This window comes from Cariama cristata, unplaced genomic scaffold (genome assembly GCF_000690535.1).
Source record: "Cariama cristata isolate BGI_N322 unplaced genomic scaffold, ASM69053v1 scaffold3813, whole genome shotgun sequence".
NCBI lineage: Eukaryota > Metazoa > Chordata > Aves > Cariamiformes > Cariamidae > Cariama > Cariama cristata.
In genome coordinates, this window is record NW_009607651.1 from 22,504 (window position 1) to 38,174 (window position 15,671).

General features: G+C 49.5%; 1 protein-coding gene across 1 annotated transcript in view; it reads left to right on the top strand.

The window, feature by feature from the left end:
* LOC104159001 (disheveled-associated activator of morphogenesis 1) overlaps positions 1-15,671 on the top strand; it is a gene marked incomplete at its 3' end in the record, with an annotated part of 54,582 nt that overhangs the window by 20,310 nt on the left and 18,601 nt on the right. Inside the window, exons 2-3 of the mRNA XM_009696793.1 lie at positions 99-322; positions 13,735-13,824. Coding sequence (XP_009695095.1) covers positions 140-322; positions 13,735-13,824 — 273 coding nt within the window. The remainder of the gene's footprint in view (positions 1-98; positions 323-13,734; positions 13,825-15,671) is intronic.

The following is a 15,671-nucleotide window of genomic DNA, read 5'->3' on the forward strand; positions in this document are numbered from 1 at the left end:
AAGCGTGTGGGTGTCTTTGATTCCTCCTCCCCTCGGCGGGACGGGAGTGCAGCGCTGCGGGGCAGCTGCTCGAGCCTCCTCTCTTCTCTTCCCCCCAGGATCTAGTGCCCAGGAGGGAGGGACGCAGAGGATTTTGGCCATGGCCCCAAGGAAGAGGAGCGGTCGGGGGATCTCCTTCATCTTCTGCTGCTTTCGCAGCAGCGACCACCCCGAGATCACGTACCGGCTGCGCAATGACAGCAGCTTCGCCCTGCAGACCATGGAGCCCGCGCTGCCCATGCCACCAGTGGAGGAGCTGGATGTCATGTTCACCGAGCTGGTGGTAAGTAGGATGCTTTTTGGTTTTTTTTTAATCCCCCTTTTTTTGTTTCCCTCTTTCTAGTTTCCCCAGGCTTGGTTTTGAGTTTTCAGGCAAGCTTTGGTGTGAAGGAAGAATCAGGGGCTGCTGTTGGGAACGGTTCTGCACTGAACCTTGAGCTCTGCTCCTCCTGATATACTGCCAGTTTGAGATGGTTTCTTGTTAGAAAGCCTTGATTTCTTAGAGCAGGGCTTGGGGGCTGCTCTGACTTTGTGCACCTTCAGGGTGATGCAGGGGTGTCCGAGCTGGTAAAGCAGGTTGTCCCCTGTAGGTGCAATGTGACTTCACTTGCTGCACACTCTGCTGCACAGAAATCCTTGATTTTAGGCTAAATTGAGATTTGGAGAGTCAGGATATTGTTTCTCTGTCCCTCAGTATCAAAACTCTGAAAGACGTGGATCAAAAAAATAAAAAGTGTCAGCCAAAAAAAAGCTTTAATTTCTTCTAAGCGAAAACATTTTGGTGTGGCTTGTTGGATGGACCCGGAACGCTCCACTTGGTGTTGATTCAGCAGTGAAATGAGGTTTCTCTACGGTGTTTTGATGCATAGAGGGAGCTGTGAGTCGTGACGCTGATCAGTCACACGTCATGGTATAGCATGTCCCGTTAGATGCCAGGGAGCATGGTTTTGGTGAGCCAGGCCCTTTGGAAGAAGAGAGCTCCAGGTTGTATTATCAGAGCTGGTTTTGCCCAGACGTCCTTCACCATGGGCAGGGTGAGTCTGGCAGACTGGGACACCCAACACAGGACAGTGGAGATGAGATGTCCCTGCGGCAGGACTTCTTCTTGCAGCAGTCCTGCAAAACACCGCTGGTCAGGTTTGGTTTGTTCAGGTGGAGAGACTGCCTCTGTTCTGCTTTTTTCTCCACTGATAACTTGGCCAAATCAGATTTTCCTGGGGAAATTCTTTCCCATGGAAAACTCTCCCTGTGCTCCAGCCAAAGGCGGCGTAAGGGCTTGATGCGCTGCGGCTCGGCGTCGCCAGCCAGGCTGAAGGAGACATCTATAGAGGCTCACGCGCTGGAGTCCCACCAAGCCTGCAACACCTTATCTCAGCTCAGGATTTCCAAAACATCTCCAAATTCAGCCTCCTGCAGAGGCTGTGCCGCAGGGCACTGCTGTGTGTGCAGCAAGGCAGGAGCCCAGCAGCGCTCGCAGGGACCAGCCTGCCCTGGTGTGGCCCTTCTGCTCTCCTTCCCTTGCTCCATGCTGATGAGATTTTCCTTTTTTTTCCCCCAGCCGAGGGTGAGAATAAGGCTCAGAGGCAGCTGCTGCTCCCAGGCATGCTAGGCATGCTGGCAGTAGGAGCCCTCCTGCTTCCCCGGGGACTGAAGTCATATAGGGAGGGGGGACAGCAGGTGCCCACCATGCTCCCGTGCAAGCAGCTGCAACCCCCTGGCTCCCCAAAAACCCCGTCAGGCAGATCTTGACCCGAGCCAGCTCCGGGTGGAAGGGAGGGGGAAGCCGAGCTCTGTCCCACAGGCACAAGAGGGCAGATTCCCATTCAGGGGAGTGAAGTTGCAAACCACCCCCCCCTCCCATTACAACAGCTTCTTCTTGCTCTCAGTAACCTGTTGGTGTCAAGTATTAAATTTCAGCATTAGTTAAATGGTTTGGAAAGCGTCCCACTGTTTCTGTGTAAACCCACTGTGTAACATTTGGAAGAGAGACAGAGAAAGCACTCGGAGGTGCTGGGCTGATTTTTACGCCTGCGGGAACCCGATGCCACCCAGCCTGTCACGCTTGACCATCCTGGGCTTGTGACCGCTCTGTGGGACCAAGGCTCCCTCCAAAGTCCTCGGTTGTCTCGGTCGATTGGGTTGAGGGAAGTCAAAGGGGTTGGAGGGGATCTGGAGGCTTTGCCAGCCCAGGTTGGTCCTTGGCCAACTCTTCTCTTGCAGTTTAAGTGACTTTTCTGCCCCATTTGTTTCCGTTAGGGACTCGGAATGGCAGGGGTGGAAGATTTCAGGCCTGGGATGGGTGGTATCTCTGGAGACATTGCAGCGATGGGTTTGGTCACCGGGGTGGACAATCCTCCCACAGAGACCAACAATCTAGCAGGGTCCCTGCTCCGCAGATCCCAGCCTGCTGCATACATCAAAGGGCAACAACTTTCTTTTTGGAGCCATCCCACAAAATATTCTCTGGGCTTCGGGTGTTTTTAAGTGTGCCTGTTCGTCTGAGCCAGGAAACATCCATAGCGTGAGAGATCAGTGATTGTCCCGTGCCAGTGGCAGAGGACGAGGGCCTGAACTGCAGAGGGATGTGGGGCAGCTGTGACTCCAAGGTCAGCTAAATGCTCGGTCTGCTCTCCCGCTGTCTGGTTTATGGCCTGCTTTATGTTAGATGGACACTTTGGATTTTAACTAGAATAGTTAAATAGTTAGGGTTTTAGTCTGTGGCCGTGCAAGTGTTTCTCAGGAGGAACAACAGGGAACCGGGATGGTTTTTTTGCCTGGGCACAAACAGGAGCAATTAGCCTGTAAGAAATGCCCAGTTTCCATCTCGGGCTGCAGGGACGATGTGCCCTGTCCCAGCTAGCAGGCAGGGGTTTTCCCTTGCTCAGGGCAGATGCAGATGTTGTTGCTGTGGTCAATGACTGATCACTGCTTCCTCCTGGAGGAACCTTTTTCCTTTCCCTTCCTTTCCCTCTGCCTGGGATGAATGAGTTTTCATCAGGGTATTGTTGGGATGTCGCTCAAGCGGTCACCGGCTCCGTCTGAAAGGCTTTTCTTTGTCCACTGTCCTGCCGGGGCTCTGGCCAGGCTCAGCCACCCAGGGAGGAGCAGGTGCTGACAGAGAGGCACAAACAAAAGCGGGATATTTCAGCAAGATTTACTGATTTGCAGCTCCCTTGGCTGGAACAAGGCTGTATGATTTCCTGCAGCTCTCTGCATCGACACCGATGCATCCCACCAGCCTTGGGTCGGTGGTATTTGCTTCCTGGGGCTCATGCAGCGGTGTGGTACCTGCCAGGCAACATCCATCAGGTTTAAGGAGTTTCAGGAGCCATCGATCCTCCTGTAGGACACATCAGGAGGATCACTGTGCCGTGGGGGACTATGTGGGGCTGCACGAGCTGCCAGCAAACCAAGAGAACAAAGCTGTGCCATCTGCCACGACTTCTTTCAAGAGGCTCCTACGTATCCAGGCTAACAATACAGCGTTTCTTCAAAGGCTGAAATCTTGCTTGCACGCCTAGAGAAAGCACTTGCAAAGCTCCACATAATGCTGCCATATGGTAGATCTTGCCATAACAATCCTCTCTATTTTCTGCCAGCAACTAGACTTCCCACCAGATGGGTAAATGACTGATGTCCTTTATATCTGCTTAACACTCCTTGTCACTCTGAGGTTTGTAATGAAATGCTCTGTGTGTGGTGGTGTGCGTCGGCCCCGCAGGACGTGCACGGTGGAGGCACAGGGGCATTGAACAGCTGGGTCTGGAGAGGGCAGTGGGAGCCCTGGCATGACCCAGGACCCCTCGCTGGTTGTCTTCCTGGTGGGATGGGTTGGAGCAGCATCCCTGTCCCGGCAGTATGAGAGTGATGCTCCGGCGACTCCCTAGACTGCCGGGATGCTTGGAGGAGCTGCCAGGTCTGGTGTGGTTTTGCTTGCCCCTGGAGCACGAGGTGCTGCCTCTCCCTAGTCCCACACCTTGCTCCCAGCCTGCGTCCCCGCCAGCGGAGGGAAGGGCTCAGAGGAGATGCTACCTCAGCCACCCCCTGAGGCTTGTCCTGGGCTTTCAGGAAATTCCAGTTGCTGGTACCGATGGGTCTTCTTAGACTTTTCACTTCCAACTTGTCGTTAACGATGCAGAAGAAATTAGAGCAGCCACCGGCTAGCCCTGCATCCTGCCCGTGATGTGCAGCAGCCCATTTTTAGCCTATGAAACCAGAGCAGGTGACCTTCTCCAGGTTCCTCTGCTGAGAATCCAGCAGCCAGCAGGTCTTAGAGACCTGGGGAGGTGACTCTGGGAGGCGGGTGGCTGGTGGCTCTGCAGTGTCCCCAGCCCCCCGAGCTCAGGACGGGTGCAGACCCTTGCCCGCTGACGTTACACAGTGTTAGTAGTTGCCTTCACTGGGATCTGCTGGAGGGGAGATATTCACATGTGATCTCCAAAATGCTGGGCTTCATGCCTTCCTCTCCTGCAACATGGAAGGCTGCTCCATCCCTCCCTGTTGCTTTATGAAGTAATGGAAACTCAGGAGCCCGGGGAACACAAAAAAAAGTCTCTGGCAGCTTACAAGATTTATCACAGCAATTGTTTTTGCTGTACTTGGGGCAAGTAATGCTTTTCATCAGAGCCACTCTTTGGATGCTATCTGTTAGAAGATAGCATCCCCCATCACAGAGATTAATTCTGTGTTGCCTTTGAAATGCTTCATGGTGGGCGATCAGTCTGTGGCTCACGATGGGGGATGTTTGGGTAAGATGCTCCATGTGTAACTGTCCGGCAGAGCTGTGCCTTCCCGCCCTCTCGGCGTGCCGGGATGATTGCTATTTTATATGCTGCTCAAACAGGGAGCAGAGGACAACCCCAATGTGAGGGGAGGGCGGTGGTGTGGTCGGTGTGAGCACTATTACATGTTAATAGCAGTGCCAGGTTGGGAACTCATTGCTAGCGATATCCAGTTTTACTTAGGAACTTAAGTAATGTGCTTTTCCCCCGGTTTCTAATCCAATAAGGAGAAAGTATGAGGTTCTGGGCTTTGCAAAACAGCACGGCTTTTAAGTAACAGCTGAGGGATCAGCTGCAAAGCCAAGCTTTGCATTTCATGCTTGCAGGTCAGCTGTCGTTTTTTACTGCCTGGTCTTTGCAGCATTAAGGACTTCAGGATTTCGAGAACCACTGAACAGTGGCCGAAGCCATTTTCCCCTATATCTGCAAAGAAAAGCATGCAGTTGATACCCAGAAAAAATACGATTGCAATAACCTTTGTGTCCTGGGCAAAACACCCCTTTCTACAGAGTCTGTCCAGGGCCAGACTCGCAGCACAGGGCTCCTGACCCTGTCCCACCACTGTCTCCCAAGACTGAGCTCCCTTGAGCTTGTGAATCGCTTTTAAGGGAGAAAACAAAGTGATTCGGTAACATCTGCTTTTAAATTCACTGTGCAGGGAAACCGTGTGGACACTTTTTAGCAGGCTCCCCAGGTTCTTCTGGTTCGATGTGAACAGCCTGGACCAGCCCGCTGCTCACAGTGCTTGTTTTCATCACCTCGTGGCATTACTGCCTCACAGATAATCTCCTAAAAGTATGTTTTGATGGGTAAGCATCTAATATAGAAGCCGCACACCTACTCGGCGAGAAAATAAAGATTTTCTGCCTACATGCATTCCACAGACCTGAATGAAGTAATCCACCGAGGAACGCTATATTTCGGCGGAAGCATTCATGTAATTGCAGTATCTGTTACAGCTACAAACGTGTGGGGGGGATTACCCAAAAACCGTGCTGTTCCCGACCCGTAATTTTACAAAGAAGCCATGTTATAGCACAATGTGAACCCCAGCTGAAGGCAGACAGCGCATAAGAAACCCCTTTGTTTCCAGGAAAAGTACAACTGAAGTGGAAAAATTATATGGTCTACCTGCTAAATGCTTTCCACTTTGCACTTAATAAAAGAGGAGCCCACATCCCTGGGAGATGCCTGTGCGGCTCATTGGGTAACGCATCGGTGACTTTAATTGGGGCATTTAGGTTTTTGGCTTGCACCGGCTCCAAGAATTTCTGGCATAGGTCATTGTGGAGGGTATGGCCTCATTGGATGGGGCATCTGCTCTAGCAGTGGTCTTCTCCTTCCTTGGTTGCTTGGTGGTTTAGTGGTGTTGCCGGAGTTATGGGCAGGATTGAGCAGTGCGTGGGTTGTGCTTCATCACCAACTTCAACAGGAAGTGTTCCTGCTGGGAATAGCCTGTCCCTGCCTCATACGTGTGTTTGCACATGCAAATGAAAGCTGTTCGTACCGCTGTAGTATCTGTAGCTGGCAGTTTGGGCGTTCCTCAGCGTGTGAGCACCACCGAGGTCAGCTTTTGGCAGCTGAGGCTTTATGCAGCCCCACAGGCAGGATCCTGCCTGAGCGCCCAGCGGTCCTAATTCCCATCAACTCCAGTGTTCAAATCAATACTGTTATCTACGGGGATCAGCTTCCCTTCCCCAACACCACCTAACATCTCTAAGCCCATCTGATGCCTGCTTGCGCTAGGCGTCTTGCTGGATGTCAAACCTCGGTCAGAAATTGACTCCTCGCAGGATGACTCTCAGCTTTGCACCTAATTAAGTTCTTAAACATGACTTTAGGATGCCAGGTGTGACTAAAGGCAGAGTTGTGGGAAATTGAGGACCACTTGTCCCACCCAAGCCACTGGTGTGCAAGGAGTCCATTTCCGTCTTACGGTGCCCATCAGCATCAGGCTGTAGCTGGGTCCTGCTTCCCTCGGCTGCATCCTTTGGGTCCCACACACAGAGTGATAAATCTTGGGAAGCTTTCAGGATCGAGTTGGTGTAGGGCTTTGCAGCCACTAATTCGCATCCAGTCCCTTTTTGAAGCCCTTCCCGGGGCATTATGTGGGGAAACCTTGGGGCGGCTTAGCCCCAGACCAACCATGCGCAGCTTTCCTATGTGAGCATCCCTGTTAGGCAGGGGACATCTGAAGCTACACTTGACCTGTTGGCTTGACTTCCAACTTCAGTAGCTCTCGGGGATGCCAGCAGTGGAGGTGGTATCTAAAAACTGATTGAAAAGGGAGCTGCTCCTTTGGATCTGTAAATAGGTGGGAAATCCACACCTGAAACCTTCTTGTTATTTATTTACCAGCTCTGTGCTTTATTATGGTAGGAGGTGCACCCACCAAAGGACAGCCATGCCCAGCTGGTTGATTGGATTTAATCCATTTTAGCTATCACAGTAATAAATAATGGGCCGATATATCTTATTTTTTTGTTTTCAGGGTTTATGTACAGTTGTGTGGAAAAAGTGTGCCGGTGATCCACCTGCAGGGCTTCTAGATCTGAGAGTGCTCTTTGGGATAAAATTGCATAGATCAATAGCTCAGGCTGGAAAAGTGCCCTGTGTTAATTATAATGGGAGAAAGGTTTTCCAGATGATGTCGGTGAAAAGGTCACAGAAGGCTGAGCTCGATAAATAAAAAGTATATATGTGGTTATAGGTATATATTACAACAAAAAGGATTGAGAAACCTAAGTGGATACTTCTCTCTTAAAATACATTAGTATTGGGATATGAACACCTTTGAAACCTGTAGCCTATTAAAATAATGAATTAAATGAAATAATATTGAAGCATTATGTGCTGTCTGCCTCAGGTGTTTGAACTGGTGGGAACATGAACCAGCTGCAGCTAGAGTTTATTGAAGAGCTAAATCAGCTATTGATGGCCATAATCTTTCCTGCAAAAGAAGAAAGGAATACATATTTCATTTATGTCTGTCGAATGCGTTCAGGTCAATAACTGAAAGCTGCAGAGCGGGGTGGAGTGGGATCTTTTCTCTTCCAATCTGGGACTAAAAATTCAACGTGTGAGGAGGTTGACTGGACATAAGCACTTTGAAGTGCTTACATGTTATTCCTTGTTGCTGCTACTCATTCCCTTGCTGTAAACCATTTCCTTTATTCAAAAAATGCATTACATGATAAAGGCAAAATTAATAAAAATCTTCTGTTGTGTTTATTCATTAAGAAATAGCTATAGTTGGGTTTTGTTGATGTTCTGTAATTCCAGCTGCAGTTTGTTGTGGGTAAATTAAAAATATACCGTGATAATATTGGCTGGGGTCAGTTTGTCTGAGGAGTTGTTTTAAGTTCTCAGGGTTCTGTGGCTGAAAAGATGTGGGCTAGGGAGGAGGTATTTTTACTACTAATACTAAAAATAAAAGACTTCATTCACTACCTTCCTATTTAAAAAAAAAAAAAACCAAAACCTAAGATAAATCTGCAGACATTGAGAATTTTAATCGCCTAAATAAATGTAGCAGATAGAGGAGGTCCCTCTGAGGTGCAAGATGTGTGAAGGCGGTTAGTTGTTTGCACTGTAACAGCCACCGATTAATGAGTCTGCTTCTTCAAGAAGACAGCTTAAAAAGAAAATAACAAGCTATGTAAGATCGATTCTGGAGGTTTATAATGCACCAGTGCAGGTGACAGTCAGGGCTGGTAGTCACGGGCAGGCAGGTGCCCAGCTGGCCGTGCGGGCAGCACCTTAGCGCAGCAGAAGATTTACAGGGGGGAAAATGCTGATTGCCGTTTCCCTTGACACTGCAGCGTTCTGGGATAAATCAAATTGATGAGCTTGGAGAAGAATGCCTGGAAGAGAGTGAAAAAGCGATATGACCCTTGAGAAAGGAAGCTTCAACAAGCCAGTATTTATTTATTTTTTAATTCCCATGCTGCACCAGTTAATGCCAAATGTTGCCAAAAAGTTCACACTTGTTTCTTTCTTTCTATTTTTTTTTCTTTTTTTGAGCAATCTTGGATCTCTCATGCTTTCTTTGAGGATGCAAGAGATCTTGCCTTTATGTGCCATAGTCTCACTTACAGAAGTGTCTAAACTCTGTGCATCGTAGAATCATAGAATGGTTGGGTTGGAAGGGACCTTAAAGACCATCTCGTTCCACCCCCCCTGCCATGGGCAGGGACACCTTCCACCAGACCAGGTTGCTCCAAGCCCCATCCAACCTGGCCTTGAACACTTCCAGGGATGGGGCAGCCACAGCTTCTCTGGGCAACCTATTCCAGTGCATCCATCCATCAGGAGTAAATTCACTTGCTCTTTATTTTGTTGGTCATTTATTGATCCAGTCATGTCTTTCTGTATGTGTGTTTGTATAGATATATATATATATATGCACATATATATATATGTATACATAAACCCAGAACAAGCCAGCAAATTTTAATTAATTTTTGTTTCAATTACGGCAATGAATGACCTCCTTATTTTCCCATCTCCTCCATTTATCAGCCAGAAATGTGCATTAGACTTAAAAGTTTTTCATCTTTTTTCCTACAACATCTGAAGATATTTTGGGGGTGCAGACTCCTGTATAGGGAACTGTCCCTTACTTAATCTCTACTCTCCAGCTGCTTCTTGCAGCATTTTTGGTGGCCCGTGGGACCTGTGGGATGTAGGGGAAGAACTTGTGATGGTCCTGTGGGGATGCTGCAGTCATGGGTGTGCAGCACTCAGGCTCGCCCAGCTCCAAGAGCCCATCCTGGAAATCATTTCTGAAGTCAAGAGATTTGTAGCATCCTGCTGGCTTCTTGCTGTTGCCCCCATTAAAGCCTGTGGCTCTCAGCCCATGGAAGATGCTCATTAAAACATCCATGATGACATGGGTGAGGTGGCAGGGACAGGAGCTTGCACGGAGGACTACGCTGTGAGTGTGGGGCTGGACTTCATGCCCTTTCTGCTAGGAGGGTCAAACATTTCTTCCAGTGGCAGTGCCTCACTTTTCTGCTTGATCTGGCTTTGCCTTCAGGAGGTGGTTGGAGACTATGGTGGCTGCCAACCACAGCGGTGGTGGAGTATCCCTCCTTGGAGATATTCAAAAGCCATCTGGACGTGGTCCTGGGCAATGGCTCTAGGTGGCCCTGCTTTATCAGGGGGTTGGACCAGAGGACTTCCGATGACCTGGGCTCCTCATACCACCCAATTGCCAGCTTGGGAAGGTACAGGCCATGGGAACATCTCCCGAGTGCCTCTGTGTGTCCTTGAAGGGAAAGGTATAGATGACTTGATAAAAACTTGTTTGGCCCATGGGATCGTGCTCACAGCGTGCTGAGCTGAGCCCCGTGTTTCTAAGGTAGCTTTAGGGGAACAGTGTGGGATCACCTTCACTGGAGCTCACGCCGTGCTCAGAGAGAGGAGGAGGTTTGCTTGGCTTGAGCGGGGAGCTGTCAGCAAAGCAAGCTGCACGGAAGTATTTTACCTCCTAGAAAAAGCAAATACACGCCGAGAATCAAATCTCTCCTATGAGGTTTTTTTTAAAAATCATATTCAAATGAAGATTTAATGTGGAAACACATTTCCTGATCTAAAGGTGAATAGTTTAACTGTCCGGGATAAATATTTAAGAGTAGCATATCTCTTTCCAGTAAAAACACTCTGGGCAGAGACTTCCTTTTGGTAGCAAAATGAGGCTGTTATTTTACATGCCTCTGACCTGATTCCAAAAAAGTATTTAAAATAGCAAAGCTTGCAGATCCTGCCATGGGAGGCAGCCAGGTGGAAGGGGCAGAGCTGTGAAAGGTGAGGCTGAAGTGAGGGATGAGGGCTGCAGGGGTGATGGACACCGACCCACCAGTTATCTTCTCACTCTTCAACAGCTGCCAACATCGCATCCTGTAGTGGGAGTGCATGGCTTGCAAATGGCCTATAAAATTAATTGCCAGTTAGAATCACCTAGTTATTGAGCTCGTGATTATTAATTGAAGGTGCATATGGGTTTGAGGTTGTGCATGGCTTCTCTGCCGCGCTACGACTCCACCATGCAATTGATAAAGGCTTTGTCAGAGCTCCGTCTGTACGGTGGTCTGTGAATCCCTGGAGAATGGCTGATGTTCCTGTCCTCTCTTGGTCTTTTGGAGTTTGAAGGACAGTTTCTGAGCAGCCCGCTTGGGGCCAAGGAGTACTGAGATAGCCATCAGTGAGCATAAGCAAAGGGCTGGAGGTGGGTGCTGGAATCCCCGTACACAGAAAACCAGCGAAGACCTGACTGTTCACAGCTGAGTCACTGTTACAACTCAGAATAACAGTCGTTAATCACTGTTTGCGTATGAGGATTTTCATATTCACTGGGTGCCACACAGTATTTATTTAAACACCTCTCCCAAGCATCCTGCAAGATATCATTAGGTAGGTGTTGCTGAGTGATGCAGGGCTGCAATGACTGAACATGTTAGAGCCAGGGCACAATGAAACGTGCTGTGTGGGGCTCAGAAGCATTTCTGCACCTTTTTTGGATGTGTTTGCACATTGCTGTGTACCAGCACCTAGTATGTTCTTCTGCTTTATCCCTTCTTGCTCCCACATAGGCTTCAGCTCAGTTTGGATTTTTTTTTGCTTGGTTAATAAATCTTCATGTTTGCACAAGTTGTATTTATAGGGTATGGGTATTTTGAAAGTTTCAATAAACATTTTTCCAATAACCTAAGTACAGATGTGCGTGGCTGGTGCTTTCATGCCTGAATCCCAGATTCACGTGGCAGGGAAGCGGGGTCAGAGTGGAAGCACTTCCCTGCGCTTACTCGAACCCTCACCACGGAGGTAGATGTTCATCAGGAGACCCTTGTCCTCTCCCACACTCCCAGATGTACTTTTCCAATGAGCTGAATTACAGGCAGGTCCCTGTGTCAGGTTGACCACCTTCAGGCATGCCAGAACTGGGGCGGAAGCAGAACTTGGGTGCCTGACCAGCTCGTAGCCTGAGGGGACAACAGCAAAGGACATCTAGTGCAATTTCTGTTCTGAGGCATGGAAGGGTGACAAGGCTTGCCCAAGGCTGAGAAGGAAATCTGTTGCTGGATATTAATCTCCGACCTCCCAAATTGTAAGGACATGGAGAGGTTTGAAGGCAGCGCTCATTGGAGGAGTCCCTAAGCCAGGTTCTTCTCCCTAGGCACAGGAGGAGGAGAGATGTCTCAGATTGGGCTCGGGCTTTCTCAGTCCTCACTTTTTTCCAAGTCTTTCACAGCAGCATGTTTATTTCTGTTGTAAGGGCGTCTTGCAAGTCTGCTTCCAGAGCCCCACCAGCGTCAGCTCTGTGCAGCACGGTGGTTTGAAGAGTCAGTCAATATGGGGGGAGGAAGTCAAGGAAAAGGCGAAGCTCCTCCATGCGTACGTAACGGAAAAAGCTCTGCGACACCTTTGCTTTTGAGGTGTAATTTCACCGAGAAGTGAAATCAGTAGCTGAAGTGGATGTATAAGCCTTTCCAAGATGTTCAGGACCACTGGCAGCTCTCTGTCGCTGCGTGTTGTGCTGGAGGGCCCTTGGGTTTGGGTTACAAGACAGCTGAAGGCTCCCTTCCTTGGCTACTGGATGCAATATGAGCTTTAATTAGATAAGAGGAATTTCTTCACGGTCTGCGGGCTTGCTGATGCAGGGACCCATCCTTCCCCATAGGCGTCTTGCTCAGCCTTCACCAAATGGGGCTTTTACCTTTGATTGGGGTACCGGGGGCCACCAGCTTTGGTTGATAAGCATTATTATTCAGGCAGGGAAACTTTAATGGGGCTCCATGTGATATATTTTCTTTTTTTTTTTTCCCTTTTTTTGGTTTCTAGAATTAAGTGTGTAATTTTTAATGGGCATCTTCTTACTTAAATCCACTGGCTGGAGGCCATGGCAGGGGTCTCCTGTGACCTTCTGCAGCATCTCCAGCACTCTCACTGCTGCACCAACACCCCTCCAGCATGAGGACTGTCATCAGTGGTGGTGATTTTAAGAAACATCTATGGTTGTAAGATCAATGTTGGCTTTAGCAACAAGCCTCCCAGCCCTGCCTGAATGTTTTATTTAGTTCTCTGATAAAAGCTTTGACCTACATCTAGCACCAGGAAGCAACGAGGCTTTGATAATACTCGGGCATCCCGGTGGAGGGCACGCTGTTAACCGAGCCTCCAAGTTGAAAATGGATATGTCCTTTAAAATAACATCAGATAAACCAATAAAGGTTTCAGTCAGTAAACAGCTTCATCTCTGCCAGGCAATATGTAGTCCAGTTTTGACAGAGAGGATGTACCTCTTTATGAACTGTAGATATTAGGAAAAGAGCTTTCTATTTTTAGTTACAGGAAAACAAACCAAAAGCCAAAAAAAACCCAAAAAAACAGTTTTTGATGATATGAGGGTGTCAGCAATGGAAATGGGCTGGACCACTCGGGGTGCTCAGTGAAGCAGTTATCTGTGATGGTAAAAAAGAAAGGTCCTGTTTGAATTGTTCTTTCCTGTATGTGTCTTAGATGTGGTCTGTCCTCTAGAGCTCTCAATCCTCTGTGCGAGGCTATCTTGTGAACAGCTGTAAAGGCTTCATGGATTCCTTTCTAAAACGCTTGCTGCCTTTAAAAGCGATGAAGGCGATGTTGAGAAGGAACGAGGCAGGGAGGTTTGTAGCCCCGTCCTCCCAGCAGCCAGCTGTAGCCCAGGAGTCAGGGGGAGGTCAGCAACAGCAGGATGAGAATTAGCATCATTGCCCTGACAAATCAATAGTCACGAGGCGATGCTGCGGGACCGCTGCTGTGCTATGGTGTGGCCCCACATTGATTTATGCTCCTTATCTGGGGGGGTTGTTTCTGTGCCATCACCCATTTGTGAACTCATGTTGCATGTCTTGTGGGTTTTTTGTCTCCTTTCTAGGATGAACTTGACCTCACGGACAAGCACAGAGAGGCCATGTTCGCGCTGCCGGCAGAGAAGAAGTGGCAGATCTACTGCAGCAAGAAGAAAGTAAGAGACCTGTCCGTGTTGTGGTCAGGGGCTGAGCCCCTTCCCTCCCGTGCAGAGTGGGGAGGAGATGTGGGGAGGGACACAGCTCTCTTGGGATACTGAGTGGTATTAGGGGTAGCGCATCTGTTCCCCAGGGTGGCCCTGGGGAAGCAAGGTCTTCAGTCTCCAAAATGCAGACCCCTTCCTCCTGAGCCCATTCAGGCTGGAGGAGGTGTCCCCACATCCCGCATGGGTGTCCCCCATCCCATGCTCGTCCCTGCCAGCACAAGCAGAGCCACATGGAGCTCCGTGGCCACTGAGACTCACATTGCGGCAGCAAGGGGTTGCTCTGGTCACCATCTCTCGTGGCCTCGCTCTTCTCTGCTGATGTCTGGGGGCCCAATTACAGCCTTCCTAAAAGCCTCCTCCTCCCCTGGGTTTCCAGTTTGCTTCCATGAAACAGGCTTGGGCATCATCTTTGTCCTCCCACCGGCTCTTGCTGGAGGACCGCACAAATGGAAAGCACCGCTGGAGAAGCTGTGCCCCCACAGCACAGCCTGTGAGAGATTTGGTCCAGTGATGCGGAGCTTGCTTTTAGGGTGAAGCTGTGTCACCTGTGGGGCGATGAAGGGCTCTAGGCTCATGAGTGTAACTGAGATACCACTGATAAGAGACTTGAGATAACACTGATAAGAGTTGATCCAAGTCGCTCATCTGTCTGCCGAGCTCCCGGCAGGACGTGTCCTATCTGCGATGCTGCCCTCGTGGCTGTGTTTCTTAAGCTGAAAACATGCACAGACATCTTCCCAATGCCGAAATACGCTGATATCTGAGCTTGGTTGCATCACCCTTTAGACAGAGGTCAAGAATTGAAGTTCATTTGTAGTTCTGCCAGTAAATCAATGGTGGCCAAAGCCTGTGGTGCCTGTGGGCAGGTTCACAGTTGCGACGTGCAGCAATGCTGGTGCCGGCTCTCACACTCCGTTCGGGATGGAGCAGACGGCCTTGCCACCTTTCTCCCTCGATTCGTTTGCTTTTTCTCCTGGAGGCAGGCAGCCCAAGTGGCGTCGGGTACCGCAGTGACGAATTTCAGGACTGAATCTGTGAGGTGGCCAAAATCAATTTTTTTCCCTGGTAAACTGAATATTTTTGCCTCTGTATGTTGGCACAGGAGTTACTCCCGGCTATCTGCACTGGGACTCATTTTCCCTCCCAGCCTTGGCCAAAGCAGAGATCCTGCAGGACATAACGCCGTGAGGAGAACTGGGGGAAAAAATCCTCAATCTCGCAAGCAGATGAAAGGACTCCGAGGCCTGCAAGGAAAATGCCCCAGTTGGGGGTATGGATCTGTTGGAGCGAGTCCAGAGGAGGCCACGAAGATGGTCCGAGGGCTGGAGCATCGCTCGTATTAAGACAGGCTGAAAGAGTTGGGGTTGTTCAGCCTGGAGAAGAGAAGGCTCCGGGGAGACCTCATTGTGGCCGTTCAATACTTAAAAGGGGCTTATAAGATAGGGACAGACTTTTTAGCAGAGCCTGTTGCGATAGGACAAGTGGTAATGGATTTAAACTAAAAGATGGTAGATTCAGACTAGATATAAGGAAGTAGAAACACTGGCACAGGTTGCCCAGAGAGGTGGCAGATGCCCCATCCCTGGAAACATTCAAGGACAGGCTGGACGGGGCTCTGAGCAGCCTGATCTGGTTGAAGATGTCTCTGCTCATTACAGAGGGCTTGGACTAGATGACCCTTAAAGGTCCCTTCCAACCCAAAGCATCCTATGATTCTGTGATTCAGTTCTGAAATTCACCACTGCATCCCCTAACCCGGCTGCAGGAGGTGGCTCGGCAGTGCTGGCGGGGGCCCCGCC